General features: G+C 55.5%; 1 protein-coding gene across 1 annotated transcript; it reads left to right on the top strand.

Annotated features, from left to right (window-relative positions):
• The first annotated feature begins 4915 nt into the window (after positions 1–4915).
• Positions 4916–13301, top strand: LOC102109232 (E3 ubiquitin-protein ligase HECTD3). The gene is made up of 21 exons (XM_005521099.3): positions 4916–5395; positions 5474–5634; positions 6163–6255; positions 6653–6788; positions 7164–7279; positions 7522–7635; positions 8698–8780; positions 9012–9177; positions 9524–9605; positions 9863–10045; positions 10137–10186; positions 10307–10371; positions 10611–10714; positions 10952–11071; positions 11198–11287; positions 11380–11586; positions 11852–11981; positions 12372–12446; positions 12700–12781; positions 12892–12963; positions 13132–13301. Exons 1-21 carry the CDS (start codon positions 5069–5071, stop codon positions 13214–13216), a joined length of 2541 nt encoding a protein of 846 aa, XP_005521156.2. The 5' UTR covers positions 4916–5068; the 3' UTR covers positions 13217–13301.
• The last annotated feature ends 484 nt before the right edge of the window (positions 13302–13785 follow it).

Genomic DNA, 13785 nt, shown 5'->3' with positions numbered 1-13785 from the left:
AATGTGATTGCAATGATGGAACCCTGGCTGAGCCCTCATGCCTCAGAAAGGTCTGGTAGGCTTTTGTAATAAGTTTCTTCTCCATGTCCTCTTGTAGCTCCACAATGCTTGCTCCTTCCAGGATGCACTTTGCTCAAACAAAAGTGGGGTAAGAAGACAAAACTGCACAGCAGCTTACAGCACAGGACAGATAACTGAGCTGCTGCTGAGATTATCTTGGGGTGCCCAAGATGCTCAGTGTCCTGACCACCCTCTGTTGCCTTGTTCCTGCTCTCACATGAAGTCAATGGAAATTAGATCCTTCAACTGATCATTGAGATTATTAGATCAATTCAACTAGATCATTAGGATTAAGAAGAACGGAGCAGGCTGGTGTCAGGTGCTGCAGGGGTGCCTTTGGCCAGCAGGTGTCATAACAGACCTGCACAGCAGGACTGTGGGTGCTTCCAAAGGGACTCCCATGCTTGAACATCACACAAAATCTGAGTTCCTGCCATTCCTGGCACCTCTTGTACAGCGATTGCTGGGGAAGCTGCTGCCTCACAGTGGGTGGGAACTGTCTGCTTTCCTTTTTTTCTTTCAGTTCTGCATTCAGCATGCTAGTGGCCTGGCAGCTGCTCTCCCAGGCTCTTTGAGCCTCATTTTACCCCTGAATGCCAGTATTACAATATATATAATACAATATATATAATAAAATATAATCTATTCTAGTTCTCATGGAAATCTGCCATCAGGGCCAAGTTCATCTTCCAGACTGCAGAGGTTAAAGCAGTAACAGGCATGGCAGTGCCAGGCTCTGCTCCCCCACTCTCGTCCATGGGAAAGGTCATGGGAGGTTTCAGGTGAATAGGAAAAGTATTTGCCCTAGGACAGTGTAGAAACTGGGTACCAAATGTTGGAGCTCCTTGAGCAGATGGACACATGCTATGTGAGTGAGGAATGGCCAATGAAACCTTTGCAACTTCTTGGAAATATTTGTGGATCTTCCCAGCTCTGGGTAGGGCTAGTCATTGCCTAGCACTGTAACTAGATGTTAGTCTACATTTATACTCTGAGCTCCATCTTCAGCCTGTGTGGTCTGTTGGGCCTCTACTACTTTGAGTCACGGAGTCATTGGGGCTGCACTGGAGCGGGGCTGATGCTGTGAGTTAAGATTTATCCTGTCTTAATGTTTCACGGCTTTTTCTCCTCTGTTGAATGAGTCTGTCATCCAGAAATCACTTCCAGTTGTAAACAAAGTCCTTCTTTTCACGAGTTTCTTTTGAAACAAGTATTCCCAGGTCTGCCGAGGAGGGTTGTTACTAAAAGGGATGTAGGACCAGGAAGGAGCATGTGCTGCCATCTCCTGCATCATGGTGAGTGGAGAGCACAGGGTGAATGGGGAAGCTGTTTACGACAGCTCTTGCCTGCAGCAGGGCCTTCCATGCCCAGCTGGGTGGGTGTGAAGTCCTGTCTGCTGGAGGAGGTCTTTTGTAAATCCTAGAGTTGTCTGAGAATCAAGCTCTGTGGCTTTGTGGTTGATTTCAACCACCAGTATGGATGGGAGCAGGAGCAGAGCCAGTGCGATACTTTTCCGTGCTGGTGGCTGAGTCACTTCCTAGGGTGTCTGTTTTAAATGGGCATGAGTAAGCTGGTGAAAGGACTTTGATCTGCTGGCTTGCCCTCAGTCAGGAGTGTTGAGGAAGAAGCCTGCAGCAGTGAGCTGGGATTTGAAATGAGCCATCTGAAAAGAGGCTAACATTGGGATGAAATTGATACTGCTTTTGTCAACCTTGCCCTCTTGCCTCTACTGGAGATCAGCAGGAGGCCACATTATTTACTGAGCAGAATTAGAAACAGCAGTAAAATAGACTCCTCTCTTCATTGCTGGGCAGGGGTTGTTTGGTAAGTAGTTCAGGGTGGGATGGATACGATGTCCCTAGTCTTTGGTGGAGGGTGAGCTGATGTCACCTGTGGGAATGGGCAGGTTAGGAGCCAGCTAGGACTGTTTGGGGTGATCAGTTGTGGGGGAGGAAGCACCTCTGGCTCCCCTGCCCTTGGAAGAAACTGCAGCTGAAGGAGGGTAACAGGTAATTACAGAGCTATACCCAGAACACTTCCCCAGAACACTTCAGGTTCAGAACACTTCAGGTTTCTCACTGAGATGTGTTTAGACAGTTCTGTTCCCTCTGATTATCCATGTACACAGCCCCACCCTTCCATGATGAGGAGAGAGCTGCTGTGCAAGGTGATGTTGAGAGCAGAACCTGGCTGAAGTGGTGGGATCCTTTCCTAGAAGCATTGTGGCACCTCTGTCTTTGGAGATGCCCAAGACTTCTTGTACAGCCCTGGGCACTGTGGTCAACCTTCCAGTCTCATCCTGCTGGCTTTATATCTAGGCCCTCCCTAACCTGAAGCGCTTAATAACTGTGGAGTTACCAACTAGTTTTTCCCACATTTCCTGCATTTCTCTACTCTTCTTTCCATCAAGGTATTTCAGCATCTGAACTCTTATTTCCTGCCACTGAGTGCTGCCCAAGGGTTTGCTGGAACTCTGGGGAAAGGATCTAGCTGGGATAAGGATTTCTCTTTAAAAGATACTTGTAGTAACAGGACCCTGGCTCCAGCAGAGAGGTGATCACCCAGAATGGTCTCCTGCAAGCGCATACTGAGAAAAATATTTTTTTACCATATAAACCATTGTTTTACTGTCTATTTTGTGTTATCACCTTATTGGAAATTGCAGCAGTTGGCTGTGGTGGTGTACTGGGGTGGAGAGACCTGTGAAAACCCTTTGAGTAGGGAGGAGGAGCCCATTGCAGCAGTGAGATTGTTTGGTGCATGGTCAGAGGGTCTGGAAAAACGTGTCTGCTGTGGAACAATATCAAGATAACCCACGGATTGTGCTGTTCAGTTAGCTGTGCAAAGGTAGGCTGGGAAGGGGGAGCTGGGAGCTGGCCTGGATGTCCTCTCATCTGCAATGTTATAAAGCAAATTACAGACTGAATTTCTGCTGTGGCAGCCCAGTGAATTGTGGAAAAGGTCAGCCTGGCTCAACTCTGGCCAGTCTTAGGGGCCCAAAATAGGTGTTATGTCAGTGCTGCGTCAAGTTTCTTCTCTGATCTCTAAAGCTGTGGGTAGGAACTGTCTCCTATCGTGTTTGACAAGGCACAAATCAAGTGCCACTGCCCTGGAGTCCTGCTGCATGTGGCCTGGGGTGAGAGAGTCCTCCTGAGCATCAGGAACCAGTGGCTGCATGTCCCCGCCCCAACAGCTAGTCTCAAATCAGTGGAGATTGATTTTCAATCCAGTGCCATCCTAAGGAAGGTGCTGGTGTCTCTGTGCCGCTGAGGAGCATCTCCATGAGCCAGAGCTGCAGCTCTACAGGTTGGATAGGGGTGAGCTGGGGGAGGGACTGATGTCATCATGGCTCCATGTAACCACTTGCTGTCTCCTGCCTTCAACTCGCTGGATTGTCATCAAATAGTTTCAGGTGATTAATAATGCACATGTAGTCTAGCTGTTCTTGTTATGCTACTAATACCCTGGAGTATGACAAACTCTTAGTAGTTTGACAGGTTCTGTCTGTCCCTACCTCATGTAGGATCTAAAATAAAATGAATGAACTAACTGCTCCTGACCTTCCTGATGATTTCTCTGGTCTGGCTGGGGCTGCTGTGTCCTTCTGTTGGGTTAAATAGTGGATATGACACTTGTGGACATGGTTTAGTGATAAACATGGCAATGCTGGGTTAACATTTGGACTCTATGGACTTAGAGGTTTTTTCCAGTCTAAATGATTCTGTGATTCTAAACAGCAGTGAAGACTGGTGTTGTGAGAGGCAGCTGGAGGTGAGGCAGAGATTGGCCCTGCCGTGTCTTGCACAACAAGTAGTGTCACAGACGTGGCTCAGAGTATTAACTGGCTCAACCCTTTGCAGCAGCTTTGCAAAATAGTGGTACAGGGTGACATGGCTGCAAAGGGAGGGCCCAGGACCTTCCTGGCTGTGGTTACTGCAGGTAAGAGCAAGGCTGAAGTCTGCATTTCTTCTGCTTTGTGGTTCATAGTAAGGCCAGTGGCCATTGCTGTGATGAGGCACAGTCACGACTGTGCGGTAGATAACACTGCAGGGATGAACAGCTGTTGGATCTCTCTGCTCTGTACTTTTACAGACAGGGATGGAGCTGGACTCTGACCTGTCAAGAGAGCAGGCAGGCACCAGGAGGGTGTGAGGACCTTTGAGCTCTGCCAGCCTGCTTGTTTCATGATCCCTCAACTCAGCCCTTTGTGCCCAACCTGAAGAAATTAAGGTAGCATGGGGTGGGGCTGAGTTGCTCTCTGCCACCGCCTTGCTGCGGTATGCAACAAGCAGACGTGACATGGGGTGACACACTGCCAGTGTTCGGGGGGAGGGGGGGTTGGGTGCTGCTGGCTGTCATGGCCTCACTCCTGCTGCCAGGATGCCTCTGCTGCCTAGGATAAAGCTGTTCTGGGCAGGGAAGCCTGTCCTTCCCAGCAAGTACTTTGAGCATCTCCACCTGCTGCAGGCCTGCCCAGGGCAGGGTGAGAACAGCCAAAGGCTGGCTCTCCCATACCAGAATTCACCTCTTTTCTCTATCCCTGCTGAAGATGCAGCCCTGTGCCCTGACGCTACAGGACTCCCTTTCTGCTTGTAGGAATGGAGCAATGACAGAGATGTTGGAGGACGGGAGGGAGCCGAATCCTAAGCCACACGGCAAGGGGGATGCCTGTAACCCGGGTCCGCTCCTGCCGGATACCGAAGCAGGCGTAACAGAGTCACATCTTGGCAGAGGGGGGGCCCGGAGAGCGGAGCGCCTGCGGCCCGCGAGTGATGAAGAAGCGCTGGGGCGTGCCCGGGGCATGGGCAGAGCGGCGCGTGCCCGGCGAGGAGGCGGCAGCCGGGAAGCGAAGGCTGCCCGAGGCGGGGCGGCCCCGGAGGGAGGCGGGCACGGCGGCCCTGCCGGAGGCGCCCCGGCCCGAAGGGCACTCCGGGACGGGCACGGTTGGAGCACGGTCGGGCCAGCCCGGGGCTCAGCGCAGCGACGCAGAGCCGGTGTCCGGAGCGCGATGAGGGCAGGCGGGGAGGCGCCGCACCAGGTTCTGGGCCGGCTGCGGTTCCTGCTGCAGTGCAGCGAGTGCTTCCGCCGCGCCCGGGCGCTGCCCGCCGCGCTCTGCTACGTGCCGCGGGAGGTGCAGTACAAGATCTGCAAGGACCCCTCGGCCGCCGCGGCCGCCGCCGCCCGCAGCCTGCTCAGCGTGTGGGACAGCCCGGGGCCGGCGCGGGGCGGCAAGCGGGCGGCGCGGGCCACGATCGAGGTGCGGAAGGGCGGCTGCCTGCGCGCCACCGGCGAGGAGTACTGCAACGGCGCCGGGCTCTGGGTCAAGCTCAGCAAGGTAACGCGGGACCGGCACCGGCAACCACACGGGTATGCCGAGTCCCGACGGCGGTGACAGCACGGGATGTGCCTTCAGGAGCAGCTGGAGGAGCACACGGGCACCCGTGGCCTGGCGGAGGGCTGGGTGCTGGCACAGAGGTTCGGAGAAGGAGGAGATAAATTAGTCCCTGTTGACTCCGTGCAGAGGATCCAGTGTCAGCACCAAACGCTGGGGGTTGATTACAGACCTCCTGTCAGGTATGGCCCCGGCCCGCTGCGCCACGGGCAGGAACTGGGCTCTGGGCGCTGGAGACGCGTGTGACCGGTCCCCACAGAGGACATGCGACCCAAGCATCCCAAATCCCTTGGGCACGCCCGGCACAGCCCACTCACTGCCTCCAGCGCTGGTGGGACACATCTCCACCGAGCACCGGCGGGCAGATGGGTGCTCCCTGGTAGACTAATCCTCTTTGCTTGTGGCAGCGCCTACACAGAATAAAGATGGGGGGCGTTCTGAGCAATTTGAATTTGGGCCGAGCAATGTCACAGAGGTAGTGCAGTGATCAGAGAGTTCAAATTTTATTTTCATGATGGAAGGTCATGTGCAGGGCGGGATTCCCAGCCTGTATCCGGGTGCAGGGACACTCATCCTTCCCACAGCTGTTCCTCGGTGTCACCCCCAGTGCCCCACTACTGCTGACTACACTTCAGGCTAAAGCAGTAATGGACTCACTGAGCACTGACACATCTTTTCCATTGTGTGACTCCTCCGCCCTGCTGCTCCAGCTGGGAACAAGTGGTGGACCTGACGTATTCCATGCACCTTGGAGAGATGCCCAGGCTCATAGAGCAGGACGAGGCCGCAGTGCAGAAGTTCCGGTACGAATGCATCTCCTAGAACAGGACTTCAGCATCCTGAGGGGCTGCTGGCCAGGACTGGCTTCACGGTCTGGAGTGGGGAGGATGGGTGCCATGAGATGCCTTTTACACTGGTATCTTGGCAGTGTCCAAGTGAAGATGGCCTTTGCTCCACAAACCATTGGAATGACTGTACTGCTATTCCCACTGGGCTGGAGTGGCCATAAATACCTGGTGTGCTGGTGATGAGATACAGCCGTGCCATCTGTCTGCTGCAGGGACAGTGGCCTGGCACTGTGCTGATTTGGTGGCAGTGAGATACTGCAGCCAGTCTCAGCTGGGGCTCCTGCACACTGCTGGTGGGCAGGTTTGGGGTAGCCTGGTCTCCTTGTCCTGTTGACACAGAGACTCCCTGCAGGTCCGTGCCCCCAGGCTGGACCTATGAGCACGACATGGAGCTGGGGCACTTCCTGTACGATCACAGTGAGAAGAAGCTGCAGTGCATGGACTGCACCAAGGAACACATCAACAGCATCGAGGTCTCCTCACAGACGGTGCGTAGTGGGGCTCCTCTGCAGTCTAAAATCAGCATAAGACATGTAAGCATCACCACAGATGTGGGGAGGAGTGGCCAGCTGTGGCTATCCCCTCTGTGAGGGGCAGGGGATGGTGGAAGGGTTTTGCTGCTCTAGCAAAGCTGTTGGGAGTTGGGCATTGGGAGCAAAACTCCATTGTGTCTCTGGGGCACTAGGGGTCCACAGCAATGCCCAGCTTGCTATGTCAAGGAGCCACCATCCACCCACAGCCTAAAAAACCAACAGAGTGGCTTGTTCCTGATCTCCTTTGGACCCACAAAACCCATCTCAGAGGATGCCATGGTGTGTCCAATGATGCTCATCTCCCTCCCTCTGCTCGCTGCACCTTTGCAGGAGGATTGTGTTGCCGCCCATCTGACAGACAACCTGACATACACCTTCTGGGAGAGCAGCGGGCTCCCGGGGCAGCACTGGGTGCGGCTCAACATGAAGAAAGGCGTCATTGTCAAGTGAGACCTCGGGGTGTCCCCTCCATGTCAACAGCTGTGCCAGGGAAGGGCAGGGTGTGGGGCAAAGCACCTCTTCCTCTTCAACCCCAGGGTGTGGGGTTGAGGTGGGGGACAGCTGCTGCCAAAGGCACCCCAGGAAGATACAGCCTTTCCCCAGGCCTGGGACAACTCTGGCTGCATCTCTAGGCCCAGGCAGCTCATGAAGGGAGAACAATGCTATTCCTTGCTCTTCTCACCCCCAGGAGACTTTGGCTGACACTGGATGGGCAGTCCAGCTCCTATGTACCCAGGAGAGTGGCTGTGTATGGGGGAACACCAAGCAGGCTGCAGCACCTGAGAACAGTCCTAATTAACGAGTGAGTAATGAGTGAGGAGCAGCTTATGCCCAGCTTATGCCAAACTCCTGAGCTGTCTCTGCATCCTGAGCAAATGTTAAGGATGGGGCTGGGGTTGGTTCTGAGTGACTTGCCAGTGACAGTGACTCTCCAACAGTCAGAACTCCATGAGTGCAGGCTATATCTGCTCCCACAAGTGTGGTGGTCCCTTGCTTCCATGTGCCAGTCAAGTGCCTTAATCTCCTCTCCTGCTCCTCACCCATGCTGCAGCAGCTGTTTTGCAGCATGCTTCCTTCTGCCTGGTGACTTTGGTCTTTCTGCCTCTTCCTCCTCACTTCTGGAAACACATGCCACTGCTGTCACCTTCCTGAGCATCTCTGCTATGCTGTAGCCAAGAAGTCCTGGGGTGCTTCACCTCTCCATCTTCACTCTGGCCCTGAGCACCCTTCTCAAGGCAGCCAGGGGCTTACACAGGAGTGCAAAGGTCTCCTTCACCTTCCCCCATGCTTATTTGATGTTTTTTGGCTGAGCAGTGATATCTGTCTCTAAAGAAGCACCCATGAGACTGCAGAGGTGTCCTTTGCAGTGGCAGGAGCCAGCTCCTCACTGTGTCTGAATACTTGCAGTGTTTTTTCCCAGGACTTTGGTGGGACCTTGACAAAGGCATTGAAAATACACTTTGTAAATTGCTCATTTAGGCAAATTGCTGTTTCTTTCAAAAACACACCACCCTTGCATGACCAGCTCTGCTTGAAGGATGGTTCTGCCCTTGTGAGATGTGCTGGGAACCCCCAAGAACAGTGACAGGCTCTCAGCCATTTCTCTTTCTCTACTGCTTTGAATTTGTGCTCTTTTCTGGCTTTTTGGATGCAGCTTCCACTTCCTCCAGAACGTCTCTGTGCCTCTGACAGCCTCTTCTCTCTGCTTGGGCACCTCCTGCCACAGCCCTGGTGAGGTGGGGGGGCTTTTGCATGGGTAGAAGCACATCCTTGGCTGGGGAGCCAGAGTGGCCTGTGCCTCACTGGCCACCTCACTGTTGTCTGTGCCTCATGGCTCTGCCATCTCCCTCCGTGCTGTGTACAGGAACAGCTACCAGAATGTCTGCATCCTCCGTGACATGAAAACCCCCATGCCGGTGCTGGAGATCCGCTTCCTGGAGTGCCGGGGTGAGCCTGTGCACCCAGACTGCAGCTACCAGCCCAGCCTGGCCCTAAACCCACAGCTAGTCCTGGCACCTGCAGCTCTTCCTGCCACACTGGGTGCTTTTTGGCATCCACTGGTGGGAAGATTGAGGAATGAGCTTCATATGAGATGCTGCAGGTGCTGGGGGCACCTGGCCCCTGCTGCAGTATCCAAGCTGTGCTGGCACATGCAGCATCATTGTTTTTTCTTGGCAGACCAAGGGTACAATGTCCGTCTGCAGGGGATTAAGATCGTGTCCTTCTGGGAGTGGGACCTGATCCTGAACGCCGACATGTTCCAGCCAGCCCGGCTGGTTCGCTACCCTCTCCTGGAAGGGGTGGATGCTGACGTGCTGTACCGACGAGCTGTGCTCATTCAGAGGTATGGCACAGGGATGCCACAATTCCTGCAGTGATCTCAATCCTGAAAAGCATCATGCCCTGACCTGCAGAGCAGTCCCAGGCTGGGGTCAGCACTGGCCCCACAGAGAGTCTCTGCAGTGATTCAGCTGCAGTGCAGCAGTGTGGGCTGGGCTGCTCTTGTTTGCAGCATTTTCTTGGGGGAAATGAAATAAATTGCTTGGCCAGAGGGTGCTGGGTGGGTGCTCCCCTTGTGTCTGGTACCCCTCCATGGGCTGGAGGGGACACGTGCAGGGAATACATTGGCCAGGGACTGTGGTGAAATGCCACTCTCCTGCAGCCTCACACTGCTTCTCTTCTGTCTCCAGGTTTGTCCAGCTCCTGGAAGGTGTCCTGTGTTACCTGATCCCCCTCTCCGAGGACAGCATTGGCACCTTCAATGCACTCAGGGTGAGCATGTGCCAGGCTTCCCTGGGATGGTGCCAGGAGGGGCATCTCCTCTAAAGTTCAGGTTTTCAGGGCACTGTAGTGTTTCGTCCTTGAACCAGTAGGGGCAGACCAGCCCAGGGCTGAGAGCTGCCATGTTTGGCATTGCCTGAGGGATGGAGGAGCATCTCCTGCAACACCAGGGCTGACCTGGGGAGAGGAAAGGACAGCAGATGGTGGCAGGATCAGACCTCTAACCATCCCTGCTTGTCCCTTGTTAGAGCATGAAGCCATTCCTGCTGCTGTCTAAGGAGAGCGAAGCCCTCATTGCCCATTGTCTGCAGTCCTCGGAGAGCTCTGCTCCTCACACTGTGCCAAAGCTCTACATCAACCGGCTCCTGGCCCGGGAGCACCGTGCCAACCCTGCGCTGGACCCCAGCTGTAGGAACGCCATCTTCACCCAAGTATGGGAACGCCATGCCCTGTGCCAGGTACCTGTCACTTCAGCAGGTATCTTGCCCCATCTCATCCCCTTTCTGCTCTACTACTCTCCAGCTGTATGAAGGCCTCAGACCTTCCAAGAACAATCAGCCCCTGGACTACAGGTAGGTCTTCAGTGTCATTTTAGTGGGGTGTCACTTCCCCAGAGAAGAGTGCAAGGGAATTCCAGGTGCTGCTGGTATGCTCAGAGGAAAGATGTCCATGGGGCTGTTGTTTCCCCACAGGTGGCCGTTGACCTACAGCCAGTGGTGGGAGTGCGATTTCATCAGTGAGGGCATCATTGACAATGGTGAGAACTCTCCCCTGGTGTCTCCTGTGCTGGGGTGCAGCTCAGTGGGTGCCCACACTGTCCTAGCGGCTCTGGAAGAGGCAGCCCTGCTCTGCAAACATGAGATTGTCCCTGTATCTCCCCTACCCCACCAGAGCTGTTGCTGCCCCAGGGAGGGGGGCAGCTTGGCTAGATCCTGTGGCTCAGTGTCTGGCCCTGGTGTGTCAGGCACTAATCTGTGTCGTCTGTCCCCCTGGAAGGTGGTGGTTTTCGGGACAGCCTGTCAGATGTGTCAGAGGAACTGTGTCCCAGCTCCAGCGATGTCCCGGTGCCTCTGCCATTCTTTGTGCGCACCTCCAATCAGGTTTGGCATCCCACTGTCTGTCTGTCCAGGCCGGGGGAGTCAGTCAGCAGAGCCTGGGGTGTCAGCCCTATCTTAATGCTTGCAGGGCTATTGGCTGGGGGAGCTGTGCTTGTACCTGGGTGGTGGAGGTCTCCTGGAGGGCTGTAAAGGGGTGGAGGGATGATTGTGGGGAGGGCTGCAGGAGAGACCATGCTGGGTTTGTCAAATCTCTGTGTGTCCTAAGCATCTCTCCCACAGGCTAACAGCAGCAGTGACACCAGGGACATGTATGTCCCAAACCCCTCCTGCAAGGATTTCCCCAAGTATGAGTGGATTGGGCAGCTGATGGGGGCAGCCCTGAGGAGCAAGGAATTTCTGGTCAGCACAGCAGAGCCTTCCTGAGTGGGGTGGGGCTTGGCAGGGGCCACCCTGTCTTGGGCAGAGAGGCTGCCCATGGTGAAGGAGAGGCAGGGGGAGAATGCTTGTGTCCACTCCTTTTGGCAGATCCTGTCTTTGCCAGCGCTGGTGTGGAAGCAGCTGGCAGGGGAGGAGGTCAGCTGGAGCAAGGACTTTGCCACTGTGGACTCAGAGCTGGTGAGCAGGGCTGGGTGCTGGCAGGGCAGCGCTGTGCTCTCTCATTTTTGTTCTGGCTCCACTGTGGTGGCTGTTGCTCGTTTGGATTGCAGGTGAAGCTGCTGGAGGTGCTGGAGAAGGTGGACAAGGAAGGCTTTGAGTTCATGTTTGGCAGAGAGTTGACCTACACGACAGTGCTCAGTGACCAGCGCATGGTGGAGCTGATCCCCAATGGCAGCAACACCGCTGTGCGCTACGAGGACCGCAAGGAGTTCATCCGCCTGGTGCAAAAGGCTCGGCTGGAGGAGAGCAAGGAGCAGGTGACACTGTCCCCCAGGGCTGACAGGGCTGCAAGGGGACCCTGCTCCTGTGGCAAGACATCCTGGTACTTGTGGGACTGGTGGTTGCCAAAATGTGTCCCTAGCTCCAACTGGGTGGTTTATTTGTGCATCCCATGCCCAGGATGTCCATGTGCCCTGGGAATCCCTTTTGGGGATCCTGTGGTTGCTGTCCCTGGAGCCCTAGATGGCTGCCCAGGGCTCAGACCCGCTGTGGTGATATGGAGCCCATCCTGTGTCCCCACAGATTGCAGCCATACGTGCCGGGCTGCTCCGTGTGGTGCCCCAGCCTGTGCTGGACCTGCTCACCTGGCAGCAGATGGAGAAGAGGATCTGCGGGGACCCAGAGATCACAGTGGCTGAACTAAAGAAGTTCAGTAAGTCATAGGGCCAGTCCAGAGCTGCTCCTTGTTCTCCATAAGGGCAGGGGATCCCCTTGATAATGCTTGTCCTGCACATGCATCCTGGTCATGGGTGCCTGAGAGCCTGGGGGAGGATAAGCCAGAGGGTCCCTGGATGCTTCAGGTTTAGCAGCAAACCCCACTGGACCCCACTGTGGTCCATCTGGTCCTTAGCTGCTATGGGCAGAGGTGAATGGCCACTCTGCAAACTAGGACATGGCTTCTCCACCCACCATGACACAAGGTGCTGGTCCCACTCAGGGGTGCCAGGGGTTCTCATGGGCTCACTAAGGAGTAGAAGGTCTCCTCCTTTCCTTTGCTTTGCTGGGAGTTTCTAATTAAGCCATTGCACATTCTTTGTTGTAGTCAAGTTTGATGACTTCCCCTCTAATGATACTCGTATCCAGTATTTCTTGGAGGCACTCAACAGCTTCACCAGTGGTGAGTGACCCCACGCATGCAGTAGGACAGGCCAGGGTATGGGGTACCCACTGCCCTGTGCCCCAGGGGTGCTCACCAGGTGCTTCCCTGGGAACTTGCTGGGGTCATCCCACCTGTCCCTTCCTGGGATTATGAGAGCATCCCTTAGCTTTGCCCCATGTTGCTGGGGTGATTCTGCAAGGCAGATCTTGCTGTGACAGCAGCAACTGGGACAGTCCTGTCCCTGAGACCTGAGCTCTGTCCTTCCCTTCAGAGGATCTCAGCCGTTTCCTCAAGTTCGTCACAGGCCGGAGCCGCCTCCCAGTTCAGATCAATGTGTACCCGGAGAGGTCGAAGTGAGTCTGAGTCCATCCTGCCTGTGTTGGGGTCCCTGTGCCATGCTGGGGTCCCCACATGATGTGAGGTCCCTGCACTGTGCTGGGGTCTGACTCTCCTTTCTCTGAAGCTCGGATGCGTTGGACCTGATGCCACAGGCCTGCACGTGCTCCTGCGCCTTCTTCTTGCCCAACTATTCCTCGTGAGTTGAGCTAGGGATAGGGATGCTCCACAATCCCTGGGGCTGGTGTTGGGGTTCCCATCAAGACTGCCCAAACCTTCCCCTAGGGAACGTCCAGGCAGGTGTGGGGAGGGAAGCCTGAGGTTTTCTGTGCCCATCATGGCTGTGACCTAGTGTTCCCCCTGCCAGGGCCAAAATCTGTGAGGAGCTGCTGCGCTATGCCATCTACAACTGCATGTCCATCGACACTGACAAGAACCCCTGGGATGAATGAGACCCCCATATGCCCCACGCCATGGGAGCTTTGGGGACACTGGATTCAATAAAACTGCAGGGCCAGAGCCTGCTCTCCTGCCCCAGGTCCTGTTTGTGTCTGTGCTTCTCTAGGGCTGGGACTGGTGCGTGTGGCCAGTGCTGCAGCTGGAAGGGTCAGCATGGCACTGGCCGCTGGGTGCTGTGCCTGCACTGGGTCTGGGTCTTGTGGTGGGGAGAGCATGGCAGGCAGGGACGGGGAGCACTGTGAGTCCTGTCCCTTCTCTGGAAATGGTGCGGGGAGCACAGCTGCAAGCTGACCGCCCGGTGCCACCAGTACACCCCACAGAGAGCCCCCACTGTCCCACATCACCCTCCCACTGTCCCCCCATCAACCCCTACTGTCCCCCCATTCCCCCCCGCAGTCCTTCCTGCGGCCGCCTGGGGGCGCTGTTCCACCGAGCGCCCCCCGCGGCTGGGCAGGGATCCATGACTCGGCGCTCGGCCTCTTTCCCTCGGTGTTCCTCTCGCCGTCCTGGCTGGGTGGAGGCCGCCCGCAGCCCACCGGGGAGGCGGATCGAATCTATCGGC

The sequence above is a fragment of the Pseudopodoces humilis genome, chromosome 10 (genome assembly GCF_049639895.1).
Source record: "Pseudopodoces humilis isolate 2021_Gansu_Grassland_sample_001 chromosome 10, ASM4963989v1, whole genome shotgun sequence".
NCBI classification, from domain to species: domain Eukaryota; kingdom Metazoa; phylum Chordata; class Aves; order Passeriformes; family Paridae; genus Pseudopodoces; species Pseudopodoces humilis.
This window is presented reverse-complemented; position numbering and strand designations above follow the sequence as displayed.